The sequence below is a fragment of the Morone saxatilis genome, unplaced genomic scaffold (genome assembly GCF_004916995.1).
Source record: "Morone saxatilis isolate NCDOM2014 unplaced genomic scaffold, NCSU_SB_2.0 Contig1, whole genome shotgun sequence".
Taxonomy (NCBI): domain Eukaryota; kingdom Metazoa; phylum Chordata; class Actinopteri; family Moronidae; genus Morone; species Morone saxatilis.
In genome coordinates, this window is record NW_023339651.1 from 16,609,564 (window position 1) to 16,629,247 (window position 19,684).

At 40.1% G+C, this 19,684-nt stretch overlaps 1 protein-coding gene across 1 annotated transcript in view; it reads left to right on the forward strand.

The window, feature by feature from the left end:
• The window catches only part of LOC118330532 (ras-related protein Rab-26), a 91,080-nt gene that overhangs the window by 44,429 nt on the left and 26,967 nt on the right, over positions 1-19,684 (forward strand). The window contains exons 6-7 of the mRNA XM_035665122.1: positions 932-973; positions 11,550-11,602. Coding sequence (XP_035521015.1) covers positions 932-973; positions 11,550-11,602 — 95 coding nt within the window. The remainder of the gene's footprint in view (positions 1-931; positions 974-11,549; positions 11,603-19,684) is intronic.

Sequence of the window (19,684 nt, forward strand, 5' to 3'; positions counted from 1 at the left end):
CAGCAGAGAATATATACGTGACAGAAACAGTTATAATTCGAACCAACCCACTCGGAGTACAGATACCGCAGCTGCTGCCTGAGGCCCGAACCTGAATAGCAGGTGCTTAGAGGAACACATGCACTCTCTCGGTCTCTCACACACACACCCCACACACACACCCACACACACACACACACACACACACACACCACCAACTGCTTTGTAGCACCGGCAGTTATCTCAAACAGGAATCTGTGTCAGCAGCCATAAAAAATAGCATTGTAATGGGGGCAGCTGTGTTCTGCTGTTATCCATTTATGATAGCTAGTGTGGTGCGCGCGACGCCTGCGCGCCAGCAGTTGTACAGATCGTGTATTTTGAAATGGGTTGTATACATGTCATGAACGACGAGCTGCATGTCTCCTCGTCATCCTCCTGCCTAAACAACCAAAATGATGCTTTTTCCTTCTCTTGTCTCAACTTTGAGTGAGTGTGCCTGTACATCCTGAGACAACTGCTGTGGGTGCTGTTGTTTGTGTTGTGCGTGTGTGTGTAGGTGTGTGTATGTGTGTGCGTGTGTGAGGCTGGCCAGTTGCCCGGTGTTATTCTGATCTGTCAGTGCAACAGTTTACCCTCGCTGATCTTTAACAAGGCACCCAGGGAGCCTCGAACCAGCTCCTCCGAGTTGTCCGTCTGTTACTGACTTTTAAATAAAGCTCATTCCATCTGACGGGCAGGATCAGGGGAGAGGAAGCATCCCGAATGCAGCTGTCACGAAAGCTGTCAACTCCTGTGAACTAATGGACGGTTGTTTTTTTTTCTGTGAGTCAGACGTTGAAAGAGCCCAGTCAGAGAGCTGTGCCTGGTTTCTGAGCACCGACAGGTAGAAGTGAGCGAGTCCGCTGTCTAAAGAAAGACTAAACAATTATAGCGCCTCAACATGGATCTATATTCCAAAGCATGACGCATCGATTTTGGAGAAGAAAACACTGCTACAAGTTCATCATTTAAAAACTTGTATAGAGGATGAAGTCTATAGTTATTATTCATAAAACACTCATAAATCCTGAGAAGATCAGTGTGTGACATGTGCTGCCTCAGAAGACATTTTGTTTTCAAGTATTTGTCATTCTTTTCTATCTCCACGCGAAACATTGGTCAAGCACATATGCTCTGCTCTCTGTTACAGATATTTCTTTGGAGCTCCTCACTATAGCCAAAGTTTTCTGCCACCGAACAGCTCCGCTGCCATCTGCTATTAGTTGAGAAAAAGATTTAAGCACATAAGGTTCTAAACTGAAAAGTGTCCACAAGTCTCAATGAAAATGTCAAATCATCAGCCTGCCAGTATTTTTCAGAGAAACAGGAACATCTCCAGACTGACGGTTATGTCACTACTCAAGCTAAAGTAGATGATTGTACAACAAATGAGTCATAATCCATTGTCATTTCTTATGAATAAATGTCTGCTATGTGGGCTGTTTCTCTCTGTTGGAGGCTGATGTATACCCAGTGTCACACAGTGAAAATACACCACAGCGCTGAAAGTTTGGTGGCAAAGATGGAGACAAAAAAATTATATGTATGTGTGAAATTTCAGTTCTGTCACTTTGAAGTTTTTCCTATTAGTAATTACCATTGTACTCAACCTGTTAATTGCTCAGATGTGACATGGCTAAAATAAACGTCAAACGGTTGTGTATAGTTTTCCTATTCAGTGAGGGGATTATTACCAAAACTTTCGGTGTACTCCCTTTCAGTTTCACCTTCAAAGAGTGCTTTAAAAATGTGTCTGACAACCTGAGTGCTCATGACTGTTGCCCTGTTGGACTTTTATGTAGCGATGCCACTGTGTTTCCAGACCTCTGCAATTAATTTGGTGACTACAATGGTATTATAACAGATTGAAATGATGGGCAAAACAATGAAAATAAGACCCAAACTGTAAACCAGTTTTCCTTTAATAAGCTCTTTTTCTTTTCTTTCTCTTTTTCCTTTTGCCGCTGGGAACCTCAGTTTCAACAAGATTAAAGATTCTACAGCCATGTTAGCAGCTCTGTGAGGCTATACGTAGGCACATGGTGCTTTTGAGTTAACTGCTAATGATGTTTAGCAGGTATGATGTTAATTATCTTAATTTAGTGTCTTAGCATGCTAGCATTTGTTAACCAACACATAATACTAAAACCAAAGAACTGGTTAAGATTAAAGTGGTTGGTTGCGATTGGCTTTAGCAGAATTGTTGAAGTTATGAAGATATTATTATTAATTATTCTGAGGGGAACATGAATCCACAATGTCAACCTCATTACAGGCGTCAGGTGATCAAAAGTTCAAGTCAAAAAGTCAAAAGTCATCCGAGAACCATGAATGGCTGTACAGAATTTTGTGCCAATCTTTCAATTTTATAACCTTGCGAGGCAGCTGGACTCACAAGATTACAACATCACAATATCATGTGGAAATGCATCTTGTCAACCTTCACTCTTTGTGTTTGTGGCCAAGCTACAGTGCTAACAGACCAATCAGCATTCTTTTTGGTGAAGTAGTGGCAGCTATGGGGGTGGGCACTATGGGTGTGACGCAGTGAAAAGACATACACCACAATGGCCGCTCCCCTTTTCAGTTTCCAACGACCACTTCCCAAATTGTTCTGTGTAACAAACCATCTGGCGCAGTCAGGTTATCAATTACATGTTGAGACATTTCACTTGATTAGTGAAAATTATGACCTGCAGATGGTGCTACCTGAAAAGCATCAACAAAGTCATTAAGAGTCATCCTCTGAAGACCATGGACATTCTGTGCCAAATGTTATGACAATCTATCAAATAGCTGTTAAGATATTTCAGTCTGGAGCAAGTAGAGGACAGACAGACTATCTGACATTGCCATTCCTAAAGCCGCGTGGCTAGCTTGTCTAAAAACACTGCAGCATGTAACGTTAACAACAAAAACAGCACATGCCTGGCCCAGCGACAGCTCAGTAGCTGTTGATAGAAAGTAGAACATGTCTCGAAGAGACTTTGCCCCTAGACAGTTATTGATGTTTATTTTATTCAGCTTTGGCCCCAGTCTTGGCTGTCATTAAGCCCTTAATGAGAGAGCAAGAAGATCCAGACAATCAGTGCAAATGAGCTGGTGGTTGCAGTGAGCCCAGTGCAATCTGCCAGGCCCATCTGGTGTAGAGGGCGCCACAGAGGTCCAGCTGGGTCCAGAAACCAGCCACAGACTTTTTTTTTCCCTTTCCCCAGAGGAGCTGACAGTTTGTCATTTCCACCACATGGAGCGAAACCACAGGGTGTTTAAAAAAAGAGGAAAAGCAGACTTAGTAGGGGAGACAAGTAACAAGAGGGGGGTAGACTGGAAAGGGAGAGATGGAGACATACAATGAGAGAGGGGATATTGACAGAGGGTGGGAGATGGAGAAATATTAGGTAAGAAGAATTTATTTTATTTTCTTCTTCTTTATCAAGAAGGGGAACAAGAGGTTAGAAGAAAGCAGTCAGACAGGGTAATATAAAAAGAACTAGCCTTCAAGACTTAGTTGAGGCTGGAAGCACTGTGGAGACAAAAGGCAAGAGGCACGAATCCCCTTATGTAGAGAGAGACATCAGGATGAATTAAAGGGTATAGTGAAACCATTGCAGAGCTTTCAGAAGCTAGAGTGGCATTATGCCTCAATAGCAGGCAGCACACTATAATGAGTACGGAGGAATTAAAGAAGAAAGGAGCTCAAGGTTTTTATGCGTGCTCAGGTAATGGAAGAGAGTGAGTGCTTGTATTCCAGGCCCTTCATGGACTTATCCTTTATGACATGTGCGGGAATGCTGCTACTATTCCATCCCTAAGGAATCCCTATCCCTAAAAAAAAAAAAACCTGGTCACTACCGTTAACATAGATGTCACATTTGCAAATAATGGACATTTCAGCTCGAAATGAAACTCTTCCAATGTCCTTTCCCATTACCTCTCCCATTACCTTATCGCAGGAAACGAGCCAACATGATGAATTTGAAGAAACAGAATGACGGAGTTAATAGATTTCATGGCGCAGGTAATGGTTGCATTACAGATGACTGCTCCAAATGGTGGGTTATGATTAAAAGGGCTGTTCGGGGTGTATTGTTCGGAACGAGGTGCTTTGGCTGCTTCATTTCTCTGTAATGGCCTTCATCGCCTTCTCTTTTGTTCCCTTTGGGGTAAGGAGGGGGTTGTGCCACAGATCTCTTTTTTTATTATTAATGCTGTAGAGGTGTGGGTATTTAGTTTTGTTGAATATTTTAGTTGTCACTTTAACCAAATTAGTAATTTGCTTCGCAGGATTGTTGTCGAATTTAAGACTACATTTTCCATAACCCTGTTTCAACAAGGAGAAGGTCCCAACCCCCCAAGAGTCTGCAGCCATGCTAGCAGCCTGTGAGACTGCAAAGAAACCAGACTGTGGGTTAGTTAAAGTTGAGGTCCATGATATGTGTTTGAGGATGGTGTAAACAGTAAGGCTACACAATAATCAAGCAATGTAGCACTACAGTTGAGGCTGATTGAAAATTAGTCTGAATTGTCATTAGTTTTGCAGGTATTTAATCATAAAGTAAAGTACTCGACAAATTCACATTTTCACCCGATGATGGCACTACTACATGAAAAGTCGGGGCGTCACAAAAAGTTTATAAAGTCCTAGTTGCTTGTCAGAGGATCACGACATTATGATTCATCCTGCAACATGAATATAGTATGTGCAATATTTCAGCGAAATCCATCCAAAAGATATTTTAGTCTTTACCAAAGTGATGGACCGACTAACTAACCAATGTTCTCAACACTCCTGTGGAATATTACTAACCCAGTGGCCTGAACATAATCTAATTATTATATAACTTTCAGATATACATTAAGAGTGGAGAAAATGCGTGAAGAACGTGCAGCTCAGCAAACTCATCTTAACTCATTTGCTGAAAACTTGTGTGCTCTTGAAGAACACAGCTCCCTAGATGTGTGTATTGTTGGCAGTGGTCTTGTCTAAGATAAAAACAAACTTAATCTTAAAAGGAACGCTGTAATGATTTATTGAATAAGGAACTCATAAAAATGGCAAGGGGATTGGCGTTTTTAATATTTCAGTGTCTCAATTAATTTGTTTATTTCAGAGGGTTTCAAACCGCGAGGCGTGCATCCCCAGAGGTAAGGGGGAGGCGTCGGAGAGATGTGGGAGAGATACTGCTTGAGGTGAAAGGGACAGGTGCAGTTGTAATTTGCCCCGCTCACCAACACAGCAGCTCACACACAGCTCATGGAGTAAGGCACTTTAAAACCTTATTGCTGCATTTTGCGTCATAAATCACACTACTACTCAAAGTTATAACTCAAATCTGAACATAGATGCACACATTTTTAGATTCATTATGACTTTCTTTGGACATAAATATCTCCAGTGTCCATCAACCTGCTTAGAAAGAAGGCATGCCTTATAACTTAAGAACTTGCCTAAGAATCATCACTTTAACACTTGAACGGGAATTACTAATGGCCAATTCAGAATACTTTGTCAGACTTTTAAAGCCCCTGATCCGTTTCATACCGATTACCCGGGACTAGCTACTGTCTTAAAAGCTGGAGGTGATTCCAGGTTCTTAACATTTAATGGGAAAAAATAGTTACCCAGCTCTGTTTTGCAAGATATATTTTACTGCTATATAACATTCAATAATAATTAAAATGTTGAATTAAATACATTTTTTTGGTTGTTTTCTAGTCCGACCTGTTCTTGACTCCCACAATGCCCCAACATTGCTGAAATGTGTTATACAAAAACATGCAGGAAAGTAGAAAAGTAGTGACAAATGACAGCTGTAGGACCCACAGAGGCTTACATCGATTGCATATTATATCAATGTCATTACCTCATTATGTCACCGCTCATCCCATCCTGCCTGCATAATTTTTTATTCCGTCTATACCGTCTTCTTGGGTCACTACTTTCATCACTAATGAGCGGCTGTGGGCCTCAATCACCAGCCGCTTGTGGGCGTGAAACACGTTCCATCTCAGACAGGAGGATGGACAGCGGAGGGAACGATGATCAAGAGTCGAGGGGAGAAAGTATGAAGGGGTGACGGAAACGACAGAAAGGAAGAGATGGAGGGAGAAAAAGAAAGGGAAGGAGGGAGATAGATGGAGGAGAGCAAAATGGCAATTGGAAACAAAATGTTGAGGGTGTTGCTCTACTGCAGGGGGAGCCTTGAGGTGTGCGATCCATCATCAAACTCTACCTGTCTCTTTCGTACACGCAACACACACATAGACACACACACACACACACTTAACCAGCTTTCTGCATACTAAAACAGATATGGAAGGTCACAGTCAAAGACGTTTTTTGAGGCTTTATTCTTCATCTGTATGAAGTGAGCAGAAAGGAAGGGTTTGTGTGTGTGCGCAAATGGATCTGCCTAGACTCTCAATTAAACTTATTGTCTATACAGTAATATCTTGGCTTACTTTATCAAATATTGATCTATTATATTTCACATGCTTTACCTGTTCAGTTCTCTTTAACGGTTATCTGAAAAGACTTCATATATTAATGGATTCTGCTGTCACTACGCCCGGGGAATTTAGTAATCGCTTGTCGTTGTGATTGATCCACCACTTTCTAAAATGGAGACCGTAGAATGAAGCCCCGTGGGCCATGCTTAGCTAGGAGAGGAGGTAGAAATGACAACCGCAGCTGGAACTGTCACAGGAACAATGAATGTGATGGAGGGAGGGGACGCCGATAGCAATTTGAAACCGTCGCTCTCATTTTGTCGTACAGTGGTATCAATGTCGGGGCAGCAACTTGCCTGAAGGAATAAAGTGAAACTCTCACACACACACACACACACACTGGCTTTTCATTAGCAGCTATAGTGTGAAGCAATCATAGGTGTGCTTTTAATTTTCAAGGCAGTAATGGAGCAAAAGAGTGGCTGTTGGTACTTAGCTTCCATTTTGTTGATGGAGATATTCTGCCAGCATGTTATGTAAATCAGTCTGTAAAAGTTTCTCTTAAACCCCACAATGCAATAGGAACTTCTCATTTATAACAAGTGAGAAAAAAAACACCCAGATGCTACTTGAGTGGAAATATGAAATGGTCAATAGCAAGTACAAATACTGCATTTTATATTTTACCGAAGTAAAAGTACATAAGTATTTTCAGCTAAATGTACTTTTACATAATCAGTTAAATATAGCATACACATTTTGTGAAACATGCTTATTTGCATTCTTTAGGAAATTTGTAGCTAAATATGAAGCTAAAGCAGGTGATACACATAGTGTAGCTCAAATACTGGAACCAGGGGGAAATGGCTAGCCTGGAGTTACTTGTAAATTTAGTTTATGGTCGGGCAAGAAGCCAATCCTGGAGTCTCCACTGGTCACCTGGCAGCCTCATGGTGGTGACAAGTTACTATTAAACATACATGTTGAGCTTCAGTGGTATTGGCTGATTATTTTACTTTTAATCAGAGCCAGCTGTTTCCAGTCTTCATACCAAGCTAAGCTAATTATCTTTTGGCTTTAGCTTCATATTTAGTTCACAGATAGGAAAGTGCCATTTGCATTTTTTCCAAGTTTTGTGGCCACTGTAGTTTGTCCTACACGCTTGGAAAGTGGTGTTCAGTTAGTTGCAATCTGCAACTTTACCGCTAGATGGCACTAAATCCTAAACACTGGTCCTTTAAGTATCAAATGAAAAAGTACACATGCAGAACTGTCGTGGTGCAGAAACATTAAACATGTGTTATGTTACTGGATAATAATTATTACTGATGAGAATTGTATTGTTGTACCTGGTTGATGTGTCACCAATTTTAATAAATTGTTGTGTAGTTTGAAGTGTGACGATGCATCATCTTGAACTAGCTGTAGTTTTGTATGTAAAATGTGAACAGGCCAAATATTAACGTAAAGTAGTAAAACATGGGTTTCCCCTGGGCATTCGAGGCCAGCCAAGCAGAAGTATGAGGCAGCTTATGAAATATAAATAACTATAACCTGCGTTGAATGGTTGAGGAGTGACTTGCATAAAACTGCAATGTTAAAATCCATCCAGGAACCTTTGCATGCGATGACCCTGTGTTTCCTGTCTCTCTATGCTTTTACTCCATCAAATAAAGGTTGATTCTAGCGCTAATGCCATGTGTTGTAGTAAGTAATAGTTATGGACAGTATGATTTCAGGATCACTTTTTTGCAAAGTAATTAATTAATCCAAGTAATCAATTATAGAAAACAGGGAATTGCAGCTACACTATATGTATATTTGCATTTGTATGCTTGCATCACTTGTTTATGTGACTTAAAGTCAAGGGAAGGAGAGCAGCCAAGGTCGGCCAGTGATTATCGACGCAGATTATCATCAAAGACATGATGGATGGCAGTGCTCTTTATGGATCACTTCACTCCATCAAACTCCATCCCTTCCTGCTCGGGGTTTCCGGCCGGAACTTTGATGGTGGTAGTGGCTCACAAAGTCAAATATTTAATATTGTGTGTAATATTGGTCTGATTGTGGGTTGCATCTGGTCGTGCACAGAGGTAAAAGCTGTATTGTTGTTTATTGAGCTAAGAGTAATAATGTATTATAAATGTAAACTAATCATTTAAGTTTTTTCTGATCACTTTCACTTTTGTTTAAGCTAATAAATTTGGATGGTTAAGGTTAGGGAAAGATCATTGTTGTGGTGAAAGAAACTGCTTAGTCAAAATTACAGTTTTTATGGTTGGGGAAAGTTTGAAGTGATTGATTAACAATTATTTAGTGATAAACCAAGTTCGCCAAATTTAACCAAAAAACACAAATGTCAACATCTTTGCAGCACTAGGAGGAACGTCATTATGATTCATAGTCTGTGAATCATTCATATTGGCACATCCACAACAGGTTGCTTGTCAGGAAAAGGCTTCTTGTTTAAGAACACTGCTGTTGTTTTTATTCTAAGGATAATTTCTGCCCTAAATGTTTGTTGCAGTCAGTCAGTGCTGTAGTCAAGGCCACCTTTGTCCTTCGTCGAGTCCAAGGCAGGTCTAAGACAAGTCAATACAGAGTCCAGATGAGAGGGACAGAGTCGAGACCAAGATAGAAAAAGAGAATGATTTTGCCATTGTCAGTGAGTTGGGTTTTGGCAGTTTTGGCATATGATTACCCAAGCGACATTGATGTCAATGTCAATGGCCGTTGTCGATGGAGTTTAATTTAAACCAATAACTGTCCTCTGAACAAGTGCTCTCCATCAATAGTTTTGTTTGAAGGAGGAAGTTACTTAGAGAAAAAGACATATATTCCTGGACTAAGTCGAGGCTAAGTCCTAGACGTCTTGAGTCTGACACCAGACTCAAGTATTACAGCACTGCAGATGGCTAAATTTAACACTTTATTTTTCACTAAAGCAAAGACATCTTATCATGCTTTTTCTTTTTCTTTTTTCTTCTAGCGTGCGTGATAGCTTCATCACCTCACCTCATAATACAGTCATAATTACAAAAAGGAGGCTAGAGGAATGCACTTTATATTCAATGTCATTCATTGTCCTCTCATCGTGGTCTGTCCTCTGTTTCTTGGTGAAGTTGTAGGTCTTTTCAGCAGTGTGATATGGTCGACTGCTTATGGCTTCCACAACGTCGCTGGTTCAATTCCAGCCAGTAACCTTTGCTGCCCCTCTCTCTCTCCCACGTTTGCTATATGCCTCTGCTGACCAATAAAGGCGAAAAATGCCAAAATAAAAAGCCTAATCTCTACTGCTGTGAGAAAGTTCTTTGTCTGTCTTGTGCTGTTGGCAAGATATAATTGGATTATGGGAGGGTGAAGGAAAGCAACTCCTTGTGGTTTACTCTGGTCTTCTGGTGGCTGATAAACAGGAGCCACGCGAGAGGAAATTAACTTGTGGGGCAGGTCATACCTTTCTCTATCCTTCTCTTTCTCTTTACTCCCCCCACCCACCGCCCCCCCCCCGGGTGTTTTCTCAGTTTGACAGAGCCAGACCACGCTCTGTGATTACAACTCATTAAACACCCTTCACGGACTTGTCTGGCTGGAATAAACAAATGGAGGGCTTAATCCAAAATAGATTGGCGAAAATGTGGCCACGGCTGAGGCGTGGAGGCATACGTAGGAGTTAGAAAAAAGTGCAGGAATCTGGATGGAGTGACTGGTCTGTATGTAAAGGAAACAATGGCTGGAGCAATTACATGCAGTAGGAGGAGAGGTGCTGTGGAGGTAATTAGCTTAGGATAATTCTTCCAAATGAAAGTTGATCCAGCTGAGAAAATAAGCTACAATTGCTCTCGTAGGTGTAATGAGTTTTACTGTCTGACAGAAATGTATAATGCACACCCTCCAGTTTGTGCTAAAAAATACCTGAGGTCATATCTTGTATGGCAGCGTGCTGAGATTGTAGGTAATTAGAATTCACGTGTTTTTTTATGTAGTCAGGTGTAATACTATAATGCAGTGGTGAATGGTAGTCAGCACTTTGCTCTGCTGACAGTGGAAGACAGTTCCTCCATGCATTTCTATTGTTGAACATAAAACAGTGGAACCGATTAATGAAACAAGTCTCCACCCATGAACGTTGTTGTTTGGATTTTAAAGGTGTAACTATACATGACATGCATTTGACTGATTTGCCAGATTGACGTAAAGTCGTGAACTGGTTCTGAGCAAGAAATGGTTATGATGTTGCTAGAACTAAGCATACATTACTTCCTGTGGTTTTGAATGTGCATCAAAACACACAGCAGGATTGGCCATCATGGGATACATATGTCCTCTTTGGCAGAGGTAAAAATGTTTCATAGTTAGTTGACATTATATTTTGCTCTCATGTAGCTGACCTTACTTTGTGGGGTATGATGGGATATGTGAGACAGCAGGACATCCCAGTCCCAATAGTATTTACCATATGTAACCAAGATGACTATGTGTAGGCAAAATCTCATAAAACTGTCAAAGAAAACTGATTTAAAGCTTTTTATTCCATTTTATTCTCTGTTTTCTTATACAGTGATCTGTACTGTGTAGGCTACCTTGAAGTTTTAAGCTGAAAATAAAGACACTCTCCATGTGAATGAGATTACTGAATCATTGTCACTAAATAACTCTGCTGCTAGATCAAAAGCTATTCATGAAATTACAAGGAAACTGAAAAGATAAAAATGTTCACGGTAAACAAGGGCAGAGATGAGAGACAGAATTATAGAGCATTTTATTTTGAAATGCGTGGCTGCAGAACATTAAAGAGAAAAAAAGGAAAAATGATTCTCATCCAGTGGTTTAATGGATCACATCACATCAGTGAACAGCTACAGAGACTATATGGGAATACATGCAATGATGATTCTGGTGATTTGATGATATAAACAGTGGATTGATGATAACCAGCACATGCCTCCTGAACATTCTATCACCAGTTGATTATCTCTTTTAGTGACGACAATTACAATTTAAATCAGATCTCAGAATATGTTTTTTTTAACAGTTAGGACATTTTCAAACTTGTCTGTTTTCTTCTCTCTCCTCAGCTCTCCTCCTTCTCTATGACGTCACAAACAAAGCATCCTTCGACAACATTCGGGTAAGAATTACCACACTTTGAATCGTGTGCCATTTTTCCTTCTTTCTTCACTTTTTTGATATAATTCACTGCTGTTTGTTTTTGTCTTGTGTCAACCCCCCAAAAAACTTTTTTTTCGTACGATGGTGTCTTGTTCACTGGTGAAAATAAATTGGAGGTCAACAGGCACATTGGTGCAGCGTCAACAGTAATGCGGCATTGAACTAGACCACAGAGGTGAGGTAAGCTGGACTTGTGAGATCACAAAATCACACAAGAATCCATCTTGCCAGGCTTCAAGCTTTGCCCTTGTATCCAAACCACAGTGGTTTGGACCAATCAGTGTCATTTGAGGAACTACTGAGAGCTATGGCATGAGATATGGCTGTTGACAGTAGGTGTGTGTGACGACACGTGTGAGAAGTGACAGTTTGCTTGAAAACAATGGTGCAATCTGTTTTATCAGAACTGCAGAGTATTTCTTCATTGAAAGAAGAGCAAAGTTCGGCACTGAAAATGATAAAGAGTTTGACTACGTTGTGATTTGTGATCAGGTTAAGGTTTGTCTGTGATAAACGATGATTGACAGATGGCTCTTCCAATCACCTGCCAAGCACTTTTTGCAAGTGCCAGCCCTTTTCCAAACTGGTTCCAACAACGACTTCCCACATGGTTCTGTGTACCATCAGTCAGGTTAGAGGTAAAGAGGGAGCTGAGCCTGAAGGTAGAGCTCTCAATTTACCCATCAATCTATAGTCATGGACTGTGACAGAAAGAATGAGATTGTAGATACAAGCGGCGAAAATTAGATCCCTCCTTAGGGTTGCTGGGTGCAGATACGGTAAAGAACTCAGACATGCAGATCGAGCTCGGACTTGCCGCTCCTTAGCATCAAAAGGCATGTGATAGAATACATCCTTTGTATCTTCCTTTGGTGGCTTTTGGTCGCCTACAGTACAGTAGGACACCCCGTGGTACACCCACAACACGCTGGGGGGATTATATATCTCATCTGGCCTCTAGAAGAAAAGAGTTGCTGGGGAGAGGAACGTCTGTAAACCCTTGCTTAGCCTGCTGCCACTGTGTCCTGTCCCTGGTAAGAGGCGGAACATTGAATGGAATGGCTATTTTGCATATTAACAAGATTCAGGAGTCCTTAGATTACACCCTAATTCACTCTATGTACCAACTATAAATTGGCTGACTGCCTGAATCGAAGGGGGTAATGATTCTTGGACGCTTGAAATAACAGCTCGAGGAACAAACTTAATGCTTCTTGATGCTACTCGGTTGAATAACCATACTCACACCTTCACCCTTGAACATTTAGATGAAGGTGCAGGCGAATAATGCTGCTTGTTTGAGGGTTCTGTAGATTTTGATTGTGGCGCAGATGAGTGTAAAATCAAATCCTGTGTTGTGTTAAATGCTTCGTCCTTCATGTAAACAAAGTTGAAACACAATTGGATTGAAAAAGTTAGGATAGTGTTCATGGGAAGTCCCCTGTCCCCTGAAAATGTGCAGTTGAATACAGAAGCCCTCAAAGTGAAGCGCAGCGGTGCCCATTAGCTCATGCTCGCAGCAGGGATCGGGTGATGAGCGATGAGGACAGTGAGAGAGGATGACCACGGTGGCAACAAATGAAGCGAGGTGACAAAACTGAAGAGCACGGGGGTGCAGATTAGAGCTCACTCTTTTTCCCAAATGGGCCCATCTCTTTGTAGTCGCAGCATGTCTCTCCTCTGCACTCGGCTCCCACTGTGATTTTCCCAGCCATCTCCTGTCCCATTCGCTGCCACTCCCCACAACCCTTGTAAGTGCATTATTCTCCTTTTGATTAAGAGCAGAATATGGCCATTATAAAACTGTGTCTTACACATCAAGGAGAAGAATGGATCCTTAGCCATCTGGCAGGTCTGATGCATTTACACCTGGAATCTATTTGTGTGGGTGAGTTTGTTCGTGTGTGGGATGTCTGTATGACCTGAATGTGAATGTGCGTTCAGGTGTGTGTGTGTGTGTGTGTCTGTGTGTGTCTGTGTGTGTAGGTTTGCAAATGCCTTCATTAACAGAGGATGGAGAGCAGTCCCTGGAGAGAAACAGACACAGCTCAGCCTCTCCAAACAGCTGGTTACCCTCATTATGCTTTTAATAGTTTGCATGAAATCACTCTATCAGGTATTTGAAGCCTTGGATCTAATGATGATGAAAAACAGGCAAGGGACAGACAAGGGAGGAGGAGAGCTGATATAAAGGGATGAGTTGACATAAAGTACAAGGTTGGTGATATTCTGTGTTATTTATTGACAACATATCCCATGAAAAGACCAAAACCAACAATGTGTTAGTCTCTCAGTACTTTCCAACTTCGGCATCCAGTCTGTCGCACTCGGGCCAATCCTTCCTGCGCCTACTGAAGATGTAAATCTGTAATATAGAATACATTACAGCGGCTCGCCTGGTGACACACAATCTCATGTTACACATAAACAGTACACTAAAATATGTTTCTGAAACAATTTTAAGTGAGAAAAGGCAACACAGCAACATAATTTTCATTCATATTTGAGGAGCACTGCCTAGTTTGACAATTTAATCTGAGGTTTGTGCAGTGTGCTGAACTGAGAACAACTTTTCAATCACAGGGTAGCCACACCTTAAAGTATACCCTGCTATATCGTCTATTTTACTCTAAATTGGACCATCATTTACTAAATGAACATCATGCTCTATGGAAGGAGACTTGAAACTAGCAATTGTGACCATAACCTCATTAGGAAACCGCTTACTGAGCTAATAAATCAAGTTAGACGTCATTTTCTCAGACTCCATACTATCAGACTTTTTTTCATTTTGTAGCCAATGGAGCTGCCCCCTGCTGGCTATTAGGAAGAATGCAGATTTAATACACTTCCACGATGGCTTCACTTCACAAACCTGGAAACTGTATTAACTGTCAATGGTTGGGGACTATTTTCAGCTGTGGATGGATACACATTTGGTATATTAGTAAGTATTTTCAGCAGCAGGGCGGTGTGGGATTGAGTAAAAAAACAATTTTATAGTTTTTGGTCACAATGGAGCTTTATGGCACAGAGAAATAAGATATATCAGGCTTTGACTATGCTGACACTTGTTAGTATGTTCAATTTATTATTGCTTGTTTTTTTATTTTCATGGGATATGTTAACAATAGGAAAATATATAGACTGTCACCAGTGTTATCCTTTGATATAACACAAAAGTGATTCTTTAGATGCGTCAGGTCTTATGTCTCAAAAAATAAATTTGGCATATGTGTACAATTTATATTGTAGTGTTAGCAGGCATATGGATTGCTGTGGCAGCAAGGTGCAACCCACTGTGAGCTTCAGTGCAGGTCAATGAAAATGAACAGTGTCACACAATGCCTTATTCACCAAACATTTTCAGCTATCTTGCTTTCATTATCTGAGGTTCTTTCCAGTCACACAGACCGAAATATAAACCCTTTGTACCGATCAGAAATCCGATCACAAATAAATACATTATAACTAATATAACCATAAATGCAGAATATGCAGTATTACAACCAACCTTTTAAAACATTCTCTACTAAGTAAAATCTTTCATCTAATTCCATTAATGGGAAAACAGTTTGAATATTCATTTTGCAATACAAACCAGCAAATGATGTGCTCTTTTGTCAGTGTGCAAATCTCTTCCATCTCTTAATATTTGCGGACAACCCTGACTTAAGCTTTTAGCCTCCCTCTTTGGAAAATAAAAAGTGAGTGCTTCAAATGTCTGTATTGCTGGCTGCGTTAACACATAAAAACAATAATAGTGTTGTAACAGAACAAATATGTGCTATGGTTTACAATGACAATTTCTAACACAGGCTTTCAGTTTTAAATGTCTCCAAGCCAAGACAACTTTAATGGACATCTTTGCTGTTATTTTCTTGACTTGCCAGAGGTCCTCTGGAGCCACAGAAGACGTAATGAGTAGTACAAGTTAATTGACTTTGACATAGAGAATCTGTGCCCCTTTTATTTCAGTCATACACAATAGAGATATAAAATACTGGGTGAGAAACACCATCCTGTGTTCACACCATCGGAATTCAGTAGAAGATTAATCTTCTTTTTATTTCTTATTTCAAATGGATGGAACACAAAACTGTAGTATGAACTTGGCTTTAAATGTTTAAAGTTCTTTTGCATAGTCCATCCCGTGTTATCCACAGTGCTATGAGCTTGTTGCTTTGCAGAATGGGATGACTCGATGACTTTCCTGAGAACCGCGGGAGCATCTCCAAACACACTGCATGCCAGGTATTCCTGGAGCAATCATAGAGCACAGAAACAGGAGTGTAGAATTGAAATCCAAAAGCCTTTGTTAAAACTGGAATTGGGGATTGAACCATGAAAGATGACGTATATGGAGCATGTACCTGTAGGACATGATTGCACAGTGTCCTGATGTATTTTTTGCTTAATTTTAAATTATGATGCAGTAACACTCGTGCCTGTATTGTCTGTATATTACTTCACGTTTGTCGAAATTTGGGCTGAGAAGACAAATCTTCCTCATCCTGACATGATTTGTCTCTAAATTATACAGAGCAAGAGAAATGGGTCTCCTCCAATGTCCATTTGATCATCTGTTTTTGTCATATTATTTATCAAATCATACATGTATAAACCATCTGCACTTACTATAGAGATTTCTCCATGTATGCGGATGTTAGCCTCTTAGCATTAGCATGAAAAACAGCTCTACGCCAGAGCAGATGCAAACTCAGTGGGAGGCTAGTGGACAGTTTCTCTGTCTCTCCCCGTGTGTGTGTGTGTGTGTGTGTGTGTGTGTGTGTGGTGAAAATACAATACAGACTGTAATCCCTTCGAAGAGGTGAGAGAGCACACCTGTTTAGCACAGTGCTGAACTACAACCTGCAGGACACACACAAGCAATTTGAGCTTGTTAATGTTAATCAATTCTAATTACAGCAATTGAAGTGCAGATTGTGCTGGCCTTATACGTGCACACATCCACTTTATTTATATGGGTACACTGTGTACGATGGAGCAGTAGAGCAGTGATGTCGAAGCGCAGTGAATCTGGCTATCCAGCAGTGCACTGAAGATATGGTGTCACTTTGTGTTCTTCTATCCCCCACCTTCACACCTTCATGTTTTGTAACCATTTTATCACTTTAGTGTATGCAGCCGACCTTTCCATAATCCTACATATTATGCACGCTGCGTGCAGTGGTAAAATGTAATTAATTTACTCAGGTACTGCACATTATTACATTTTTCAATATCCATAATTTACTTTTAAGCTACTTTAATAGTACTTCCACTCCAATACCTTACAGAGTGAAATATACTTTTTAGCCCATTACTGTACATGTGTTTTATAGCTGCAGTAACTGGTTACGTGGTTAAGATGAAGATAAGCCTGTAAAATGCAATGATTTTGTAAAATTTGATTTGTTTACCTAGATTAGATTGACATTTTGGGGAAAATGCTCATTCCTGCCGATATTTAGATGAGAAGATTGATACCACTCCCATGTCTGTACAGTAACTATGAAGCTACTTCCAGCAGCCAGTTAGCTTAGCTTAGCATAAACACTGGTAACGAGGGGAAACGACTAGCCCAACTCTGTCAGAAGAAGTAACAAAATATGCCTAACGACGCCTCTAAAGCTCACTAATTAACACGTTGGCTTATATATCTTGTCTGTGTACTTTTACGTACAAAATACAAAACGTAAACTCAATAATTTGTGGTTTTGCCCTGTTTCTAGCCTTTTTGTTAGCTAAGCTAGCAGGCTGCTGGACTGATGGTAGCTTCAGTTTGTAAAGTTTTTACAGAATATTGTTTTTTTACATGAGTATAGAGCTCCTTAATTTATGGCCTTTATACTTTAATATATTTTGAGCTAATACTTTTCTTCTTCATTTTAATACAGATGTGCCCAGGGAGTGTTTTTATGTCGGTGTTATTACTTTTCCTCAAGTAACACAAATACTTATTTTGCTGCTACTTATGTGTCGCTTTTGCATATTCTTTAACCAGCTGACACATCTGAATACCCAGAACGTAGAAGAGGTTAAATAGACATATATTGAAAAAGGCAGCAGATTAGACGATATGAATATATACATGTGGCACAGTTCTCACCTCAGGGTGAAGGCTGGAGAGCATTTGGATGATAAAGAGATGGAGACACTGTGCCCAGTGCTTTCCGTCCCTCACTCTCTCTTTTTCTGTCTCCCATGTTTTTCTTTTGCTCTCTCGCTTCTCTTTTCACTCTCCATACCATCTGTAACCATGGCCACAGGCACTGCTGCCTTCTATTTGCCGCTCTTTTCTGCCTGTATTTACCTTCATCCGTACCACTCTATATGAGACCAGTACATTTGCTGTAATTCTGATAAATGTGTGTTATTATTGTAAAAGCAAGGAGGAAACAAAAATAATCAATCATCTTGCATTTGGCTTTTTAAGGCCCCGATGAGAGATGCCCCTTGTTATGTGAATGCAATGAAAATTGCGATGTATATCTTATGCAGGCAGTTTCTGCCTTTTTAAAGGGCATTTAAAAAAATCAATCTCTCTTATAATATTGTTTAAATTATTGACACAATTATTTTTATGTCAGATCAGGCAATAAGAGATTTGGTGCACAAGAAGAAATGAATGAAATTAATAATATTCACAAAACACAACCAGAACTAAACCAGAGTCCCAATATTTGGACACCTATTTGCAGGAGAAAAACTTATAAACACACACTGACATATTATTACCTTTTTAAGTTGACATAGCAAACTTAACAAACTGACACGGAGCAACTCCTGAGGGAAATATCTGGCTCTTTAGCTGCTAAATGCTTCACTAAGTTCCCCAGCTAATCGCTAACAATATCTGTCTGTTTGGTTTGGTGCTGAGCAGGTGGTGCAGCATTAGAACTTTATTTCGCTGCCAGCTGTGCCCGAACAAGACAAAAGAGTCATGAGACAGTCGCGTTTTGCGGGCCATTAAACCAAAACAATAAGCTAAAGGTGCTTTACAGCTACAGAGTCAGATTTGTCATTACGACCAGCACCTTTCACATACACACAGTCATCATATGATCTGTTGTTAATATAAACGTGTTGATTATACCATCTTTTATGTGTTCATGGTGTAACTGTATAAGAAGGGCAGCTACATTCTAATAAATGATTACATTTACGAGAAAATGTATAGTAGATTTGATGTGAGAAGGGGGAGAGAATACCTTACACTCACAGTGGTATGGAGTTTAAGCTTAAACGTAAAAAAAAAAGTTTAAAATCCATCACGGCTCCATCACAATATATCGCATGAGCACTATGGCTCTTTTTCCAACAGTCCTGTCATGTCTAAATATAGTCTAAGGGAAAACATTTTTTTTTGTAACAGGCACCTGTCTGATGAACACCATCACTTTAACTGATGAATCCAGCAATTTTATGTATTTAGTGTCTGAACAGGGCTTTAGTTTAGTTTAGATTGAATGGAGAATGACAAGATGCAAGAACAAGATGTCCGTCCGACATCCTTATGTATGTATCTGTATATTCTTGTATAAGTGTGATTTTTGTCATAGATGAGCAGCATTGCTTTTACTTGGCATTGCAGGAAATATTGAAATTGATAAAAACATGTCAGTAATAACTAAGAAAAATGTCACTTTTAAGAAAAGTTTTTATTTTGTCAGTAACATCAACTCATTGTTCCTCACTCAATTAGCTTCAGTTACAGCCTGTTCCATTTGCAACATTGCTTACAGTAAAGAGGCTGAGTCTTAATGATGAGTACAGCTGACTGTGACTGCTGCTATCTGCACTACATGAAGGTCTTCATGTGACACGGTCTATATCTCTGATAGAATGGAAACTCTGTATCTGTATGCTGTATCTATATCTATAGAGCAGCACACTGTAAACATATCAAGGCTAAACACACAGATACATCAGTGTGTATTCACACTCAAGGACACACACAAGTCAAACCTTATTTATCACTGTTGTGATGCAAGTAGAGAAACATAATGCCCTACAGAATTATCATCATTGGTCAGGT